At 42.2% G+C, this 16,441-nt stretch overlaps 1 protein-coding gene across 1 annotated transcript in view; it reads right to left on the reverse strand.

The window, feature by feature from the left end:
- gusb (glucuronidase, beta) overlaps window positions 1-2,954 on the reverse strand; it is an 11,087-nt gene extending 8,133 nt beyond the window's left edge. Inside the window, exons 1-5 of the mRNA XM_023418207.2 lie at window positions 2,662-2,954; window positions 1,747-1,932; window positions 1,475-1,656; window positions 354-496; window positions 3-190 (exon numbers count right to left, since the gene is read on the reverse strand). Coding sequence (XP_023273975.1) covers window positions 3-190; window positions 354-496; window positions 1,475-1,656; window positions 1,747-1,932; window positions 2,662-2,877 — 915 coding nt within the window. The 5' untranslated portion in view covers window positions 2,878-2,954. The remainder of the gene's footprint in view (window positions 1-2; window positions 191-353; window positions 497-1,474; window positions 1,657-1,746; window positions 1,933-2,661) is intronic.
- Between the last annotated feature and the right edge of the window lie 13,487 nt (window positions 2,955-16,441).

Raw genomic sequence — 16,441 nt, forward strand, 5'->3', positions numbered from 1 at the left:
ACCTCCAAAGAGTACAGATAACCTGGAGTCTCATGCATCAAGTACGGCCACCACAGCTTGACATCCACCACTTTGAGGACTCCAGATTGGTCGCTGGAGGAGGCGACACAGTGTCTGTCTTTGTCCATCAAAGTGACCTTCAGGGTGGCTGTTGTAGCACCTTGGACTGATACTTGGTATTTAACCAGACCTGAAACACAGGGGAAACAGCAATGTCTAATAAACAGACATAAACTATCAGACAGATGTTGATGATATTCACTCACTCTATGGTTTTTAAATAAGTCACCACTTTATAATTGTGAAATCGAATTAATTAGCTGTTTCCATTGTATTTAGTTGCATTTATTTACCAGTGTTATCCAAGAAGTCAGTCACCACAGTGATGTCACTCACATACGCCTGAGGAGTGGTGTACAGCAGCACAGGGCGGTGTATCCCAGCATAGTTGAAGAAATCAAAGTAGATGTTTTGCACAAAGAAACCAGCAGGATACCTGATGAGAAATTACATTTTCCTCATTACATGAACACTCACCGACAGGAAACTGTACCATTTTAATCTCATCTAAATTCTACATAAACTAGAAAAAGCAAAGTTCTCTGAATAAAGAAGAGATCAGTCTACAACGATGGAAATAGCATTTTACTTAATGTATTAGAATAACAGTAATAAGTAAAGTTAAAGCAAAGGAAGGAGTTGAAGTGCAAGAAGTGACAGGAGACATAATAAAATAAGAGAAATGTCATTTAAATTAAGGTTTAAGAGCTGAAAGCAGCTGAAATGTAATTTGAAGTGTCACCAGTGTGTCAACACTAAAAACAGTTGAAGCGTAATGATTGACTGCAGCTGAACTGTCTTCTCAGTTTTTAAATGGGTATACGGTAAAGATAAAGTCACAGTGAACGTCAAAAAACAATTAATTGGCAACTATTTTGATAATCAATTCATTGTTTCAGTCATTTTCAAGCAAAAATACCAAAAACATTCACTGTCTCCAGGCGCTGAAATGTGAGGACTTGTTGTTTTTGTTTGTTATATATGTTGGTAAACTGAATATTTCTGAGTTTAGAATTGCTTATTGAATAAAAGAAACTATTAGAAGTCGAGCTGGGGTCTGAGGAATTACTGTGGGCACTTTTTCACTATTTTCTGAAATTTCATAGACAAAGCAATGAGTCGATTAATCATGAATATAGTTTGCTGATTAATTGATAATGGTAATGATTGTTCACCAACATTCAAATCTGAAAAAAGACATTAAAAACTGCTATTTCTCATAAACTTTAAACACACCATGACCCTTTCACATTAAAACATCTTTTCAGTTTCTTAATATCTTTTAAAGATTGTGCTTCAGATCAAGCTTGGAATAGGATGTATCACCTAAATGCTGAAGAGATAACTAATGACTTCACTAATGAAGCTTTAGTATCACATCAGTGTTTTAATTAAAACTATAAAGAGAAGTTACTTGGTTCGGTCGTCCATGTACTGGATCATTCCTGGAGGAAGAGTCTCCAGGGTCAGAGTGTTGTTGACAGCGATGGTGATCCTGCACGGCGTGCTGGGGTCCTTGCGGATTAAACTGCCAATCTCAGCCTCAAAAGGAAGATGGCCACCTTTATGTTCAGTCACTTTCACCCCGTTCAGCCACTGTGAAGGTAAAGGCAGATGTTGAAGAAGCAGGTGACTTATTTTTCAACTCTGAGTGGAGCTGACTGGGAAGATACACGTGATACTTACCACCACTGAGTAATAGTGAGCACTTCCCACTCTGAGAACCACTCGTGTTCCTTCATCTGCGACCCAGCGGGCAGGGACCACTACCTCTCGCTCATACCACACCCAGCCAATGAAATCTCTTAGTGTGGGGTCCTGGGTGATGTCATTGTAGCTGGCAGGAACTGGCATGTCAATCACTGGGCCAGTCTAGGAAAATAAAACAACCCATGGTCACAACCTCACAACAAAGTAGACTGCTTAATTTTAAAGGGTCAAAAGCCATACATGTTGGGACCATGGTATCATACCATGTTTGAATAAGATATATGAACATGAGAGTGTGATATCATGTTGGACATGAGATGGTAAATAATGATGTTAGTTCTGTGGTATGACAGTAAGAGGCTGATAGCAGAAAGCCTTACCTATAATATTCCTGCAGCATATGGACTTACAGTGTTAGTGTGATGAGGGCAGCAAGTTTGTGCAGACTTTAAAATACTTGGTGTTTTGCAACTGCAGCTGGTGTGCTGTGTTTTCGGCCCATACACTGGCTGCATGATGTTTACTGGTTCTGACCAAGTAGTTTTAGAACCTAAACCTAACCAAGTAGTTTTTGTGATTAAACCTAACCAAGTAGTTAGTAAACCTAACCAAGTAGTTTTAGTGACTAAACCTAACCAAGTAGTTTTTGTGACTAAACCCTACCAAGTAGTTTTAGTGACTACCAAGCCAAGCCATGACGATTATAGTAGAGAGGCGCTGTTTCAGCGTCATATGGGTCATATCAGAGGGCTGAAAAAAAACGACCTATATGATTGTTTTTTAGACTGGTTGGTCTAAAATGTACCTGATTGAAAATGACTGCGAGTTACTTTGAGGGACTCTTTTCAACTGTCAAACAAACAGCGAGCTGCTTCATTGTGTCCCGCTCACCTCTGCCAGGCGACTTTTGTACCATGCCCTCTCGAAGCCCTGGTTCCTGTTTGCGGACTTGTCCGCCCTGAAGCTCCACAGCCCGCTCAGCTCCTTCAGCTCTCTGGAGGAGGACTCCCGGGGGAAGAGCATGCCGCTGTCCAGCAGACACACCGCGTCAAACACGGAACACAGACACAGGGCACCGAGCAGCCCGAGTCTTCCAGGTGGAGACATGCTGGGCCAAAAGTCTCAGCTCCCACTCTCAAACACACTCCGCGGTTATCGCTGCTCACCCAGTCACATGATTTATTCTGCAGTCACGTGACCGGCTTCGCCTCTCGCGTTGCCTTCTGATACAGTCGGAAATTCCCCGCTAAAATAGCCAATATAATGAAACATTTTATAAAACACCATATTATGCCCCACCCAGTAGTGAATGTAATGTGAAACTGATTATTTTATAAATGTAAAATACATTTAATATACATTTATATTTTTGGAAGTTATAGCTCACAGGAAGCAAATGAAGCATCATGTCCCCACCAAATTAAAAGCCCCGGCCTGGCTATAGTCAAGGCCGTAAAAAGAAAAGACACAAAGAGGACTCACATTCATCAAAATTTTCTCACCCCTGGTTTAAAGTTGTCACTCAGTGCTGCACCAGAGCATGCATGACACAAGATGGCGCCAGACACGCGTACATCAGTGTGAAGCACAGACGCGTCAGTTCAGTGACTTTGTGTCTAACAGCGCCTCCACGTCCACAAACCTCCCTCCAGTTTTCAAAAGCCATGGATTGATTGAGATGCTGCGTGGCCCGGGGCTACCATCTGCTCTTTGACCCCTCTGTTTATGGTGATTTTATAATGATAACAAAAACTTTATTCAAGAAAAGTAGAAAAGACAGGTAGGGGCAGGCTGGAGACCCTCTCCACTTGTCTTCCCCATCTGTGTCTCCTCTCATGTGCTGCCATCTGTCTGCCATTAAAGTGCCAATAAAGGTATAAAATGAGATCACTGTCACCTCAGTCAAGGAGGTCATGTTTTCACCTGACTGCTTGTTTGTTTGAAAAAAAAAAAAAAGTACTGGACTGATTTGCATTGAACTTGGAGGGAGGGGGCATGGGCCAGGGAAGAACCCATTAGATCTTGGGGCAGATCCAGATCATTTATTATGAATTTGATTTTTTTTTCCTCTAAAGTCTGGTCTATGTTGTTTGACATTGGCCTTGGTGCAGGTCTGCTCCCTCTGAGTGCCTTCAGTTGTCAGTTTTTTGGACGGCCAGTATGGCTGAATCATGGTGGAAATACTGGGACTATACACTGCAGTGTGTTTGGAGAGAGGGGTTTGCTATGATCTTAATGTGATAAATAGAGAATGTTATATTGTTATATTAACCCACTTACAGATACCTAATATCTGCAGATTTTTGCACAGAACAGGATTAAAACCCTAAAACACAACAGTCTTATCATGATGTTTCTTTCTATTTTAAATGAATATACACCTTTTGACATGAGGTGGCTCAGACATCTGATTAGGATTCCTCCAGGGCGCCTTTCTTTGGAGACGACCAACTGGGAGGAGACCCCGGGGTAGACCCAGAACTCGCTGGAGGGATCACATATCCCAGCTGGTCTGCATGGGAACGCCTCAGGATCCTCCAGGAGGAGCTGGAAAGCGTTGCTATGGTAAGGGATGTCTCACCTTGCTCAGCCTGCTGCCACTGTGGCCCGACCTGAATAAGCAGAAGAAAATAGAAGGATGGACTTTTGACATGAAGGAAAAGCTGGAAATGCATCAACCTTGTCACAGGAAGAATTTGTTGAAACTTTGTTTGTAGTTTTGAAGGTTGGCTTCCACATGGCACACATGAAGTTCTGTTAATACTTTAAGTCACTGTCTTATTCTCAACCCAGGTATGTTTCCTGACCTTGGGTACCATAAATTGGTTTATTCTTTCTTTTCCCACATCATTTCTTAATCCTAGGGGCGGGGTGACTCCTCAGACTGCTGCAGACTGGAAGGCACTGCATATTTTATTATTGTTTGTTTCTTGCTTCTTCTGATTCATGTCTGTCATTTTTTAAACCATGTGACCCCTGGGTCTCCTCCAAAAAGGTTTGTCTGATTTATTCTTGGGACACAAGGTCTCTCATTAAATCAAAATATTTCACATTGACCAAGTGGCATACTGTGGTCGGAACATTATTCCCAAGACACAAAGGTAATCAAGTCAGCTGAATTTAATGTTGGAATTTTTTTGTTAACCTTACGCTGTCTGGAACATGAAGAGTGAAATTTACTGTGGATCTAATGCACAAACAAGACAGACTAGTAATGAAGTGCCTCAGAGAGTGACTCCAAACTATCCACAGCTTTGCCATCTGCCTGAAATTAATGTGAAAGGGTAATGGTGAGTTCAGTGTTAATTTCCTGTCTAAGGTCATTTTCCCACCAATCCATTTGAGATCTTTCAAAATAAAAGTTCTTTTAATCTATTTTTGGAGCTATCAACCATCCAGTAGTTCCCACCCCACGTCAGTGATGTTCAACTATTGTTGGCTGACAGAATTCAGAGGCAAAAATCAAGTGCAGTCGAGCCAGGAAGGTTTTAAAAAACATTCAAGTTTTATATGATAGTCTGGTGTGAGACTTTAAAAGGGTGAAAAATCTTTGTGAAACAGCCTTTACACAATGAACCTGTGCCAAATCCTGAGTGTTTTCTACTTTTCCATCACCCTTCAGTTAATTTAGGTGAGGCAAGACATTTTTGAGACATCCATGCAGAATTTTGGGAAGCATTAATGAGGCAGGTTGGTCCTTACACGCTTCACAGAGCAACAAATGATCCGACTCTCAGTATCCATCCACAACCCTTTCAGATCAATCTTGTCGTTCCACTGGGCGGCACATAAAGCTGTTTCCTTACACCTGCAGCCTCCTGTTCACACTTTGCAGGTAGTGTTCATTTCCCCTTTTTCCACATTGCTTTGACTCCATCTCAAAGGTTTACCGATGCATCACAGTCACAACATCAAGACACATCTCTACATCTTCACCTCAGACCGAACTGCATCAACTTACAGCCCTTTAAGGAAAAAGAAAAATCAAGTGCCGAGCATCTCAGACTTTCACACATGATGAGTTTGTCTTTGTTTGTTTTTCCATGTAGCTTAAGTCTTTGCAGACATTCCAAGACAGCCAAAAAAAAAAAACACGATGCTCAGAGGAGTTGTGGCTTACAAAAGAAGTCATAACCTTGACTTAGAAGAAAAGCTGGCAGAGGTCGTGGCCTCATCATGGAGGCAATGAAGCAACAAGAGCTTGACTTTGCCAGACGTGAATCTATTAGAGCGCGTTGTCTAAAAGTCCTTTCTGTCCTCTTCCGCTTGCAGCATTTCACTTATTGTCATGTGCATTTGCATTTTACTGGGCTGCTTGAGATTGTTGGATTGATATTAACAGATAGTGATGTGCTCTCGGTTCCTTTCATTTCTGTAAATTACACTAATTAAAGTGGATCATAACAGAGAATCATGTAGGTGTTTCTACCTTATTCAGAGTGCGGTTGGCTTGTTGTGAATCGAATCAGCTCCTGACTGCAAAGAGAAATTTAGGGAAAATAGATGTCATGTTTATGATATTCAGAATACGAGCTATTTTAGGTTCTGCTGCACAAATGACACATCAACTTTGTTTCAGTCATCCCATCTGACTGTCATTTCATGCTGTAGTTATTTTCATAGTTGACCTGCTTTTAAACTTGTTCTTCCTTTTTTTTTCTTTTGGTTTGTTTTTCATGTTTTTTTTCCTGAATAAATTTGTTTGTTGGCAAAAAATAAAAAGCAGTCTGCAGTAAAAACCGTTTTGAAAGGGTGTTCATTCATGCATTATTGATAAGTAAGCAAAGGGGAGTGAGGGAGCGAGAGAGCGAGAAAGAGAGAATAAAGGGGGGACACAATTCCCCAAAGCCCGAAATTTTTGCTGATATGCTTTTCACAGTCGTGCTGCGCCCACTCGACCAACACATCAGCGCTGAGATAAAACACTGATGTGTTCAGCTGCGAGGAGCAGTTACAGCTCTGACTTCTCACATTAAGTTGTCTTCAACCGAAAGCACATGTGACTTACAAAACCACAACATACAGATTTGGAAAAAGAACAGAGATGAAACAAGATTAGTTCAAACGTTCAGAGCACATTAGTCCGCCCAAAGTACAAATGCAATCAATGCTGTAGCTTCTGTGTCAGTGACATTATGATTTAAAATGATCTCATTCTGCAGGCGTTTTATATCCTCTGATAACATCCAGCTGATTAGCTATCAGCTCAGTTTCCTCATTGATAGCTTCTATTCAGTTTTATGATTGGCCAACACAAGGTTTAGGCATTTGATTGATTAACTGAAGGATTTATTGACTGGATACTAACACGTAAAGTATAAAACACTTATTTCCAACATGGTCCAAACACAACATGTTTGTCGCTCCTCTGACAAAACTGTAACACAACACTGTGTCATCTTTCTGTGAGGAGCAGTCACATGGTGTGAGTTGGTTTAGCTGTTTGTGCTGTTTATTTATTTGAAACTAGTCTAGTTATAATAATCCAGTTATTAACAGACTGCAGCTAATCACTGGATCAAGTGTTGTGCGGATGTACTTGTGTGTTTCCTATGGTTCTTTCCACATCCTGTCTCTTTCATTGTCGACAGTGTCCACTCTGCTTGGATAAACATTTACAGTTTGATGGCAAATCTGATAAAGACTCTGAATTAAGTGACTTTTCTCCTGAATCCTTCCAACCGGCTTCACACCGGCTTGTCGGTGCATCTAATTCACTGAGAGACAGGATGTTCTTTAAATTTACTTGTGAGGTTTTTGTGAGAGACTTCAGGTAATAAAATGCAAACTAGCAAAGGAGAGAAGGGACTTTTCTGCACCGTGTCTTTATGTCCTGCTCACCAATGTCAGTCCGAGCAGAAGGAGAGGAGGAGAGTTTCTTTGGCTCTCTGCTCGTACTACAAGTTGTGCCCAGTGAACATGTGTTACAAGGTGAACCCGGTCGTTGAGGCAGCTCAGCTCGCTGCGTGTGTTCTCCTCTGTGGAGGCCGCACAGTCCGTCGTTCAACGCACGTGTTGTGTTGAAACACCTGAAATATTTTCAACAGCCCAACAAGAACATCTAATGCAATAAAAAGCATAATACAACCTGCTGAGAGAATACAGCTCTCATCATGTAGTAAATACTCAGCACATAACTCTTTGGCAGACGCTTTAATGAGGCATTACATTTAACATTAGTCATTGATAGATTAGGAGGTGAGTTGAACATTATAAATGGACGTGTGAATGTGTTGCTAGAAGACGTTAAGATGCAGGAAGTGGTTTAGTCAGTCTTTGATCTGACCTTCCAGCAGCTACACAAAGATTTTACCAGCAGGAATTTGACACCGATCCAAAGAAGAGATAAATTGAGTGTTTTATGATATTACAGATTTTATTTGTGTAATCATTTGCTGAAATTTTGCAGCTTATTATTTTCATATAATATTGAATTTCTATGTGCTGCCTGGGCACATTATTGATCTTTTATTTTTAAATTACACCATGCACTGTGTCGCTCCAGAGAGATGAACGTGCAGCAGGGGGAAGCCCAAATAAGGGTGTAGGGTCCAGAGAGGCTTAGTCAGATACCACTAGTGGCAGATTGGCTGAGTGGGCGCATGCATGACAGAGTAGGAAGTCATCTCTTAAGTCCCTGTGTCCTAAGTCTCTGTGCCAAGGTTTCACACTGCCAAAGCTCAGGCTGTGATCAGGAGCCTGCAGAACCACCACCACCACCTCGGCAGAGATCTGCTCTGTCCTCCACGCTTTAATAATGGCTACTTTCCTGCAGTAATGCTGAGTTTCAGGAGGCAGTTATTTCCGTCGGAGCTGTGAGACTCACAGACCACAAGTGTTTCCATCTTGTGTGTGTGTCAGAGCAGGTAGTTTTATTGGAACTAGGATTTATGAGATGCAATTTTTTCTGTTGTGAATTAATAAAAATGAAAAATTAAATCCTTCCTTTTCCTGCAGAAGTCATAACAGCAGACTGGTGCAGGCGGCTCCCAGTGGAGACAGTAACACAGATGCTTCTGACACCATAATGTGTGAGATGACAGCGCCTCAGCTGCACAGGCGCACAGTCCCGCTCCATCGATTTTAATTCCAGTTCTCCGTCCTCTCCCTGTCCAAACAGGGGGAAGATGAAATACTGCATGGTGGCTGCTATTGCATCTGACCCTGAGGAACAGGGCCAGATAAAGCCATGGATTACAGTGGTTTCAACATCTCAGCAAAATTCCTGTTCATTCACAATCCTGTTGTCACTGCTACCTGTGCAGGTGAGGCAGGAAACCAGCTAAAGATTAACTGTTTCCCTGCAACCTGTTAATGGCCATCACGGGTCATGTGACCGCAGCTGTGGAGGGAAACATAATAGCTTTCACGGGGAGCAGGGCAGCGCAGAGGTCAGCGACCTTTTCAGCAGATTTGGATGCCTCATCATTTTTAGTGACAGGAAGCAGGTGTACAACTGTTTGTTGCTCACATTTTTGTGGTTGATTAATAACGAATCACATGACTGTGTGAGGAACTGTTTGCATTAGAAACAAAGCACTGCAGATATGTTAAAGAATCACCGTGACTGCTGTTGTTTGCAGGAGCAGAACCGCTCTGTTGAAAGATAAAAAGTAAAACCTGCTGTGAAATTCATTCTGTTTTTGGTAGCCTCAGTTTTTACATTCAAACACCTTGAGGGTAGAACATGATACACTGATCGGAGGCAGGTGATGTCGCTCCATCTTTGTCCTTGCTGTGCCAGAGTGAACGTTGTGCATGAGAGAGGAAGGCTGAGCCGGAGGGAAAGAGGAGAGGAGGATGAGGGGGACAGTAAAAGACAGAGAACAAGCATTTCCCCGTGTCTTCGCTCATTGTTCTCATGTGGAAATCCAAGCGTTGAATAATTCATCGCCTGTGGGAGGTGAATAATGAATATGTGCAAGTGATTAAAGGAAACATGCTGATGAGCTAGAACGAGATAGAGAGAGAGAGAGAGAGAGAGAGAGAGAGGAGGGCTTCCCCCGCTGAGTGATATCTCACCTGCTCCACCAACAGAAAAAAACAAAAGAACTCCAGTAGAGGAGCTAAAATAGCACACATACATTTCATTGAGTACAAAGTGTTCACCCTGCACTGTGAGCTGGATTTTGCTGCTTGCAAACACAACATAACACACATCCACGTGTTTCTCCTTGATGCATGTTTTTTCTTCCAGCGCCCGCTGAATTCCATAAAACTGTGTAAATGCGGTGAAAAGGAGAATCCATGTTTAAAGATGGTGAATAATAAATGGCTGCAGCATCACGCAGAGCTGTGTCTGCACGCTGGGGTTTCCTGTACAGGAAGGGTTGGGAGGAGAGCTGGTGCATCTGGGGTTTAGCTCTTTCTCCCTTACACTCTCTCTGTTTCAGTGTGTGTGTGTGTGTGTGAGCATGCAAATGAGTCTCTGTGAAGCTGTGCATGTGTCTGTGCTGACACATCTGAACCCATGCATGTGTGGTTGTTTTTTCAAAACATGGGTCATTTGTTCCAGTGTTAAAAGTAACTCCTCACATCCACCCACGCAACACCCACTGTAATGCACAACTATTCTAAATATACACCTCACATGGACGTATAGGAGCAACACCCCCCCCCAGGCAAGACAAAAGAGCACGCTGCACATTTACTGAAGCGATGTAGGAGGGATGTACATGTGTGGTGGAGGTTATAATCTAACAGTTTCATTGTAGCCAGGGCGAAACACCAGGGAACAGCTCTGTGTGTGGAGTGCAGAGACTGTTGTACTGTTATATCAGTATTTTCGTGTATGCGAACGTGTTCAGCAGCATGTATTATGGCAGAATGAGAGGTGTGTGCGTGGCAACGCCTTGCACAGTGGAGAGAATTGATCTGTGCTTATTTAAGGCAGCGCTGAGGATTTCCCTTTTTAATGACGCCAAACAGCTGGGTGCCCATTCAGCAGGGGCAACAGAAATAAATCATATTGGCAACACACAAACACACACATGATGAAGAAACATGCAGGTGTAAAGGCTTTCAGACGTGCAATAAAGGTTAGACTGAGTGTGGTTAAATCCACCACGGCTCAGGATGAAAATAGCTCTCATGCTCACGATGTGAAAATGACTGCAGTTCATGTAAAAGGGATTTTTGAAGAAGTCTGCTTCAAATGCCGCCTGGAAAAATGTTGTGCAAAAGGGGATCAGAGGATTCAGAAGTACAATATGAATTCTCAAACAAAATGAAAATATATCAGAAAATCAATCAAATGAAAGTGAATCAAAAAAGAGACATATCAATACTCATCATAAGAAATAAATGAAATTATCTATAAATAACCAAGTCAATTGCTGAATACAAAAGTAAATGAAGAGCTTTTGTCTACATTGGATTGGACATTGCTAAATGTAAATATCATTATTTATGTTGTGCTGGAGGGGATAGGCTCATGTCTGCCATCTTGAAAGTTTTAATGGCGTGTACCAGTTTCAGCTGTTGCTATCAGCCCATGGAAATGTTAGAAACAGGACCTTTTAAATCTTCTGTTTTTAGCAGCTTCAATCAGTTTTTATCTGTTTTTCACTTATGGGAAGAAATCCACAAAAAGCTGAACATCACACACATATTTGACATTTTAAAGATGTCATGGCTAACGTGTTAGCCTGTTTACACATCCAGCAGACACAGAGCTACATTAGCATTCATCTGGAGTTGTGTTTGTGGCCACATGATGAAGGTAAGTCCAACAGTCACTCTCCTCTCTGCTCAGTTTTAGTTTCCAACGACTCCTGAGGAAAACATCTCATCATCATTTTCTCTAGCTAGTTGCTAACGTTGTCCATCTGACGTTTGTTGCTAGGCAAATGGATGTTGATGTTGATGAGAGCAGTGAGATTAAATCGAAACAATTAAGTTGCAGGTCATAAAAAGATAGAAATGAACTTAAAGTTGCAAAAACGCTCTGTAGAGTTGAGCGTAACTGTACGAGCGAATCCTTTAACATTAGCCTACAAATAATCATTATTCCAACCCATTGATTGAAGTGCAGCTCCAACCTGCAGTATCTGTGTTGTTTTCTAATGTGTGTGAAGCCTGTTCTGATTGGTCCAGTCTTGACAGAGCTGAGGTTCGTGCTCCTGGTGGGGGGTCGGAGGTCAGAGTGGAACGTCCTGGGGTCTTCAGCTGAGCAAATAAATCAGTGTTCCCTCTTTCCTTGTTTTGAATCATTAAAGCTGAAGCCCACACGTCACATTCCTTCACATGACCTGCAGGGAAACACACAACTGACTAATTAGTGATTTCACAGGACGGATTTGAATGTAGAGAAGTGTGATTTCACAGAGGGAAGGATAACGGATGAGTGCAGGTTAATGAACACCATTACAGACAAAGCTCTGTGTCATGAGCATATTTTTCACATGGGCCGTTAATCATACTTGAGCTATTTGTCACATATTCCTGTGTTCATGACATAATTTGTTATTAGAGGAGAGGTAATCCGGAGAAATTCTGATCAGTGTTTGGTTCCTACACACAATCGAACACTCAACTTCCTCTTCCTGCGTCTGAGGAGACTGAATAATAAGAGGCATGGCGCTGCAGGAGAGCCTTCACAGAGAGACAGACACAGAGGATGTCTGGACACACACACACACACACACACACACACACACACACACATTCTTCAGTTTGGAAAAGGTGCATGCCACAGACTTGAGGTCTCAGTATTCGGGAGCTTGCGTGGCAGCGGGTGTCGACACGTCTATCAGCACATTTAGATGCTGAGAATGTCCTCCTGATAGTAATCTGTATAAATATGGCTTCTTTGAGGGGAGTCTGCCCCATGTTTCCCTCTTGAGTCCAGTTTTTATGCTACGCTAATTGCTACGTAGCTCAATCAATCTTCTCATCTAATTCTCTCATTTTCTCCCTTCTTTTCATACACTTTTGGGATAACTTGGGCCAAAACACCCCTGTGAAGCAGTCGGATTCTCACATACACCTCTGCAGAGGTTGGCTTCCTGTATCGCTGCCCGTGCATTTATTGTTTCTGGCATCGATGCAGCAAACTATTTCCCAGCTCTTTCCTTGTGCTTGCAACAAGACTTAATCAGTGTTTATGATCGCATCAACACGGAGGGGTAGCTCCTCAGAAGTTGGTGCCAGCGCACTGCAGGGTTACCGGTCAGCTCCAGCATGTAGCCGGGCGACGGTCTTTGCAGAGGGGTCAGAATCATGAAGAGGGACGTGTCGCAGGCGAACTCACTACCTGTCTGGCTTGACTCAGCAGACTCATTCTCCCTCCCCGATGTATCCTGGTGCACTAAGAATGGTTCTGTGCCATGACGTGACACGGTTTTGGTTCCCATTGTCCCAGGGTGGACAAGGTGTCTCCTTTGGGAGGTTTTGTCACACAAACTGAACCTCTGCACTTTCCTGTGCTTTTTCAGCAGGCACCTCACAGTCTTCACATCAGGTCTGCTGATGGACTACACAACACGTAGACATGGATTCGCCCACAACATAAGTCCTGATAAACTCTGGGAAAGTCAGTAGGAGACATTCTCATTATGCCATGATTTAGTAAAGTGACCCCACCACCACAGGAATGTGTGTCGATTCATTCTCTGCCCAGGTTTCTGATTCAGTGACACACCCTGACAGATATTAAAAGAGACGTCGACGTGATGTCTTCAGAAAACTCCTCCAAGTTTGCAGAAGTTATACAAGTCTGCAGGAAGATGTCCGTGCAACACAACAGAGACACACTGGAAAGAAAGGAAAGCACAAATGGACAAAACATGCTTTTCACAATAATAGCGTTTGTTCCAGTCAAACCACGTCATATTTAAGAAAATTCAGTGGATATTATATGAAGATTCACCTAAAGTTAAACAGAAATCACATTTACAAAGTAATTTCCCCCGAGAAACTATATGCAGCTTACATGTCATATCACCAGTGTATGAAAACGGTATGAAAATAACAAATCAAGCTACAAAACGTGTAGAAAAATTCCTTGACGCAGATATGAAATCCAATCATTTGAAGACAGATCCTGCACAGGCGGAGTATGTGTTTGTCCAACCTGAACTACTTCTTCTTAAACTTAAATCAACTCAAATCTGACTTTATTTGACCAGACGACTCGCTGGTCACCACATATCTTCACCTTCAAGACGAGGAAGGAAATGTAAAGATGTTAGCCACAAACTAGGTCACTCTATGTATAAAGAGGGACAGATTTTTGAGGCGCATGCTCAACCTTGATCCCTCGTCATCAGCTGCCTGTACAGTCAGCGTGGCTGTATGATGTGGTCAGGCCGACATGGGGTTTAAGGCTGGAAGGTTACGGTTGAATACGCAGTGGCAGCGAAGGGGAGAGGACAGTAACCATGAGAGAGTCGTGGCCTTGTGCGCAGTTCGCCTCCACGATAAACAAACCGCGGTGAAACATCTGGAAATGCAAAGAAGACCAGAAGATGAAGAAATTTCATCAGATTCAATTCTGTAATAAACTGCTCTAAAAAAAAGAAAATATACCGTATTTTAATTACACCACGCTGCCTGGCAGTTGTCAGTTTCACATTCGTGCAATGATCTAATTGAAGAATATGAAATCAGCAGATGATATATTGTTTTCCTTATCTCCAGTTCTCTAACTCATTCACTTCCCCCTCAACTGAAAACAAACAAGATTCTGGGTGTCTATCTCACATCCTCCCTCTTGGGTGGGTGCGTGTGATGTCACTGTCCCTCACCCCTGCACCCCCATAGAGACTCATCACCTATGTCATCCTGTGTTGGCTGAGGTCGTGACCCGGGGCCCCGCTCACACAGCGTCTCTGAGACCTGTGGGTCGGGGTCAGCAGTTCAGGTCTGTGCCGTACATCTGCAACAAAACAAACACGATGAGATGTAGACGATGTTTGGGCGGCGGGAAGATGGAAACTCTCACTCTGGTGTCATCCTCCATCGATGTACAAGCCCGCGGTGTTTGGTGATGCACGGGCAGGTCATGCTTCAGTCAGAGGCCCACGCTGATGGAGGATTTTCTTAGTCACATTATTATGAGGTTTATAAATGATTAAAAATAGCTTAGTTCGTGATTAATATGAATATTAATGCTTGGAAATATTTTGGGTTTCCAGTTTGTGAAAAATCTATTGTTATTTATTTTAAATTCGGTTCATTAATTAATCAGGAAGATCCTTCAATGAACCAATTGAGCATCCAAAATCCACCCTTCTTTCACAGCTGCAGCATTATGAAGTATTATGATGATGTATTAGGGAGTGAGAAACTGTAACTCTTCACTGATGATTCACTGACATTTGTAGCTGCAGACTTGATGACTGATTATGAAAGTCATTGGGTCATTCATAAAAGGTCATTTCCCATTTTATATGTCAGTCCAGGAGTTACACAGTAAATTATAGCCGACTACATCATTAAGAAAAAGGTTCTCGTACAACAGTAATCCATCATGTCTGAGGTTTGAATGTTAAAAGCTCTTTAATAAACAGATTTTGGTCTGGATGCCACGGTTCCACATCAATAACTAAAGAGCTGCATAAGAAGACAAAGCAGGTGATGTTGGAGGTGGATTTTTAAACACCTGGCAACTCAGATGTTGATGTCTTAAGAGTGCTCATCCCTGCTAGCATCTCTGCGGCCACTGCAGTGCTCTGAGCTAAATGCTAATGTCAGAATGCCAATGACCTGATGATGCAATACATGAGAAGTTAAAGGATGATTAAAACTCATCCTGAGGAGAAGAAGAATGTCTGAACCAAACTTCATGACGGTCCATCCAAATGTTGTCAAGACATTTCACTCAGATATATGAATAAATATACATGTGCACATCTCTGACTGCTCCGCCTCAGCCTTATACACCTTCTTCTTATTTACTTTTATTCTTTATTCTCATTTCTTATATTCTTATACCCTTTTCTCTTGATGCAAAAGTATCCTGCATTCCTCATTTTAATTTATTTGACTTATGTATTGGTATTATTTAAAGTTTAACTCTTCTTAAGTTTACAATGATGCTACTTTTCTCTCCAAAGCCTCAGAAAACACAATGTCTTGTGTTTCGTGTATAAGTGTAAATGTAACAGCTGACATGATAATAAAAGTCTTTGAATCCTTGTAATGAATTCATTAATTACAGCTCATAAATGTCTGATTAGGAAGTGGTAGAGAGCTGCCTTTTTAATGTTTTATAAGCTGATGCTGGAGAGCGCTGTGAATCATTGTTCATCACAGCTCCTGCTATCACCACTGTGTCTCTGTGGAGGTGTGTTTCTCAGTGAAGTGCACAAAACTGAAAAAAAATATTGTGATTAAATTCTAAAGAGCCCGGGGGCTGTTGTGATGAAGGAAATGAAGCGGGGAACCAGCAGCAGGTCGGCAGCTTCCCAGCTGCTGGAAAAGATCGAGACAAGGATGGAGGGTAAACACAAATGTTCCTTGTCTCACAGGCAATTAAGCTCATCTAATTAAGAATTCCATCTATAGTGAAAGTGAAATTTAATGAGCTGCTTGAGATGCCTGTGTGTAAATCGCTGTCGGCAAAGTTATTTCATCAGTGGTGGTAATAGAAGAAAAACGATGCCACAGAGCATAACATACAACTGATGACATCATCTGAGTCAAAAGGTCCATGACACCCCCCCCCCCC

Source organism: Seriola lalandi, unplaced genomic scaffold (genome assembly GCF_002814215.2).
Source record: "Seriola lalandi dorsalis isolate HSWRI2012SDOR001 ecotype SW California unplaced genomic scaffold, Sedor1 jcf7180002054581, whole genome shotgun sequence".
NCBI classification, from domain to species: domain Eukaryota; kingdom Metazoa; phylum Chordata; class Actinopteri; order Carangiformes; family Carangidae; genus Seriola; species Seriola lalandi.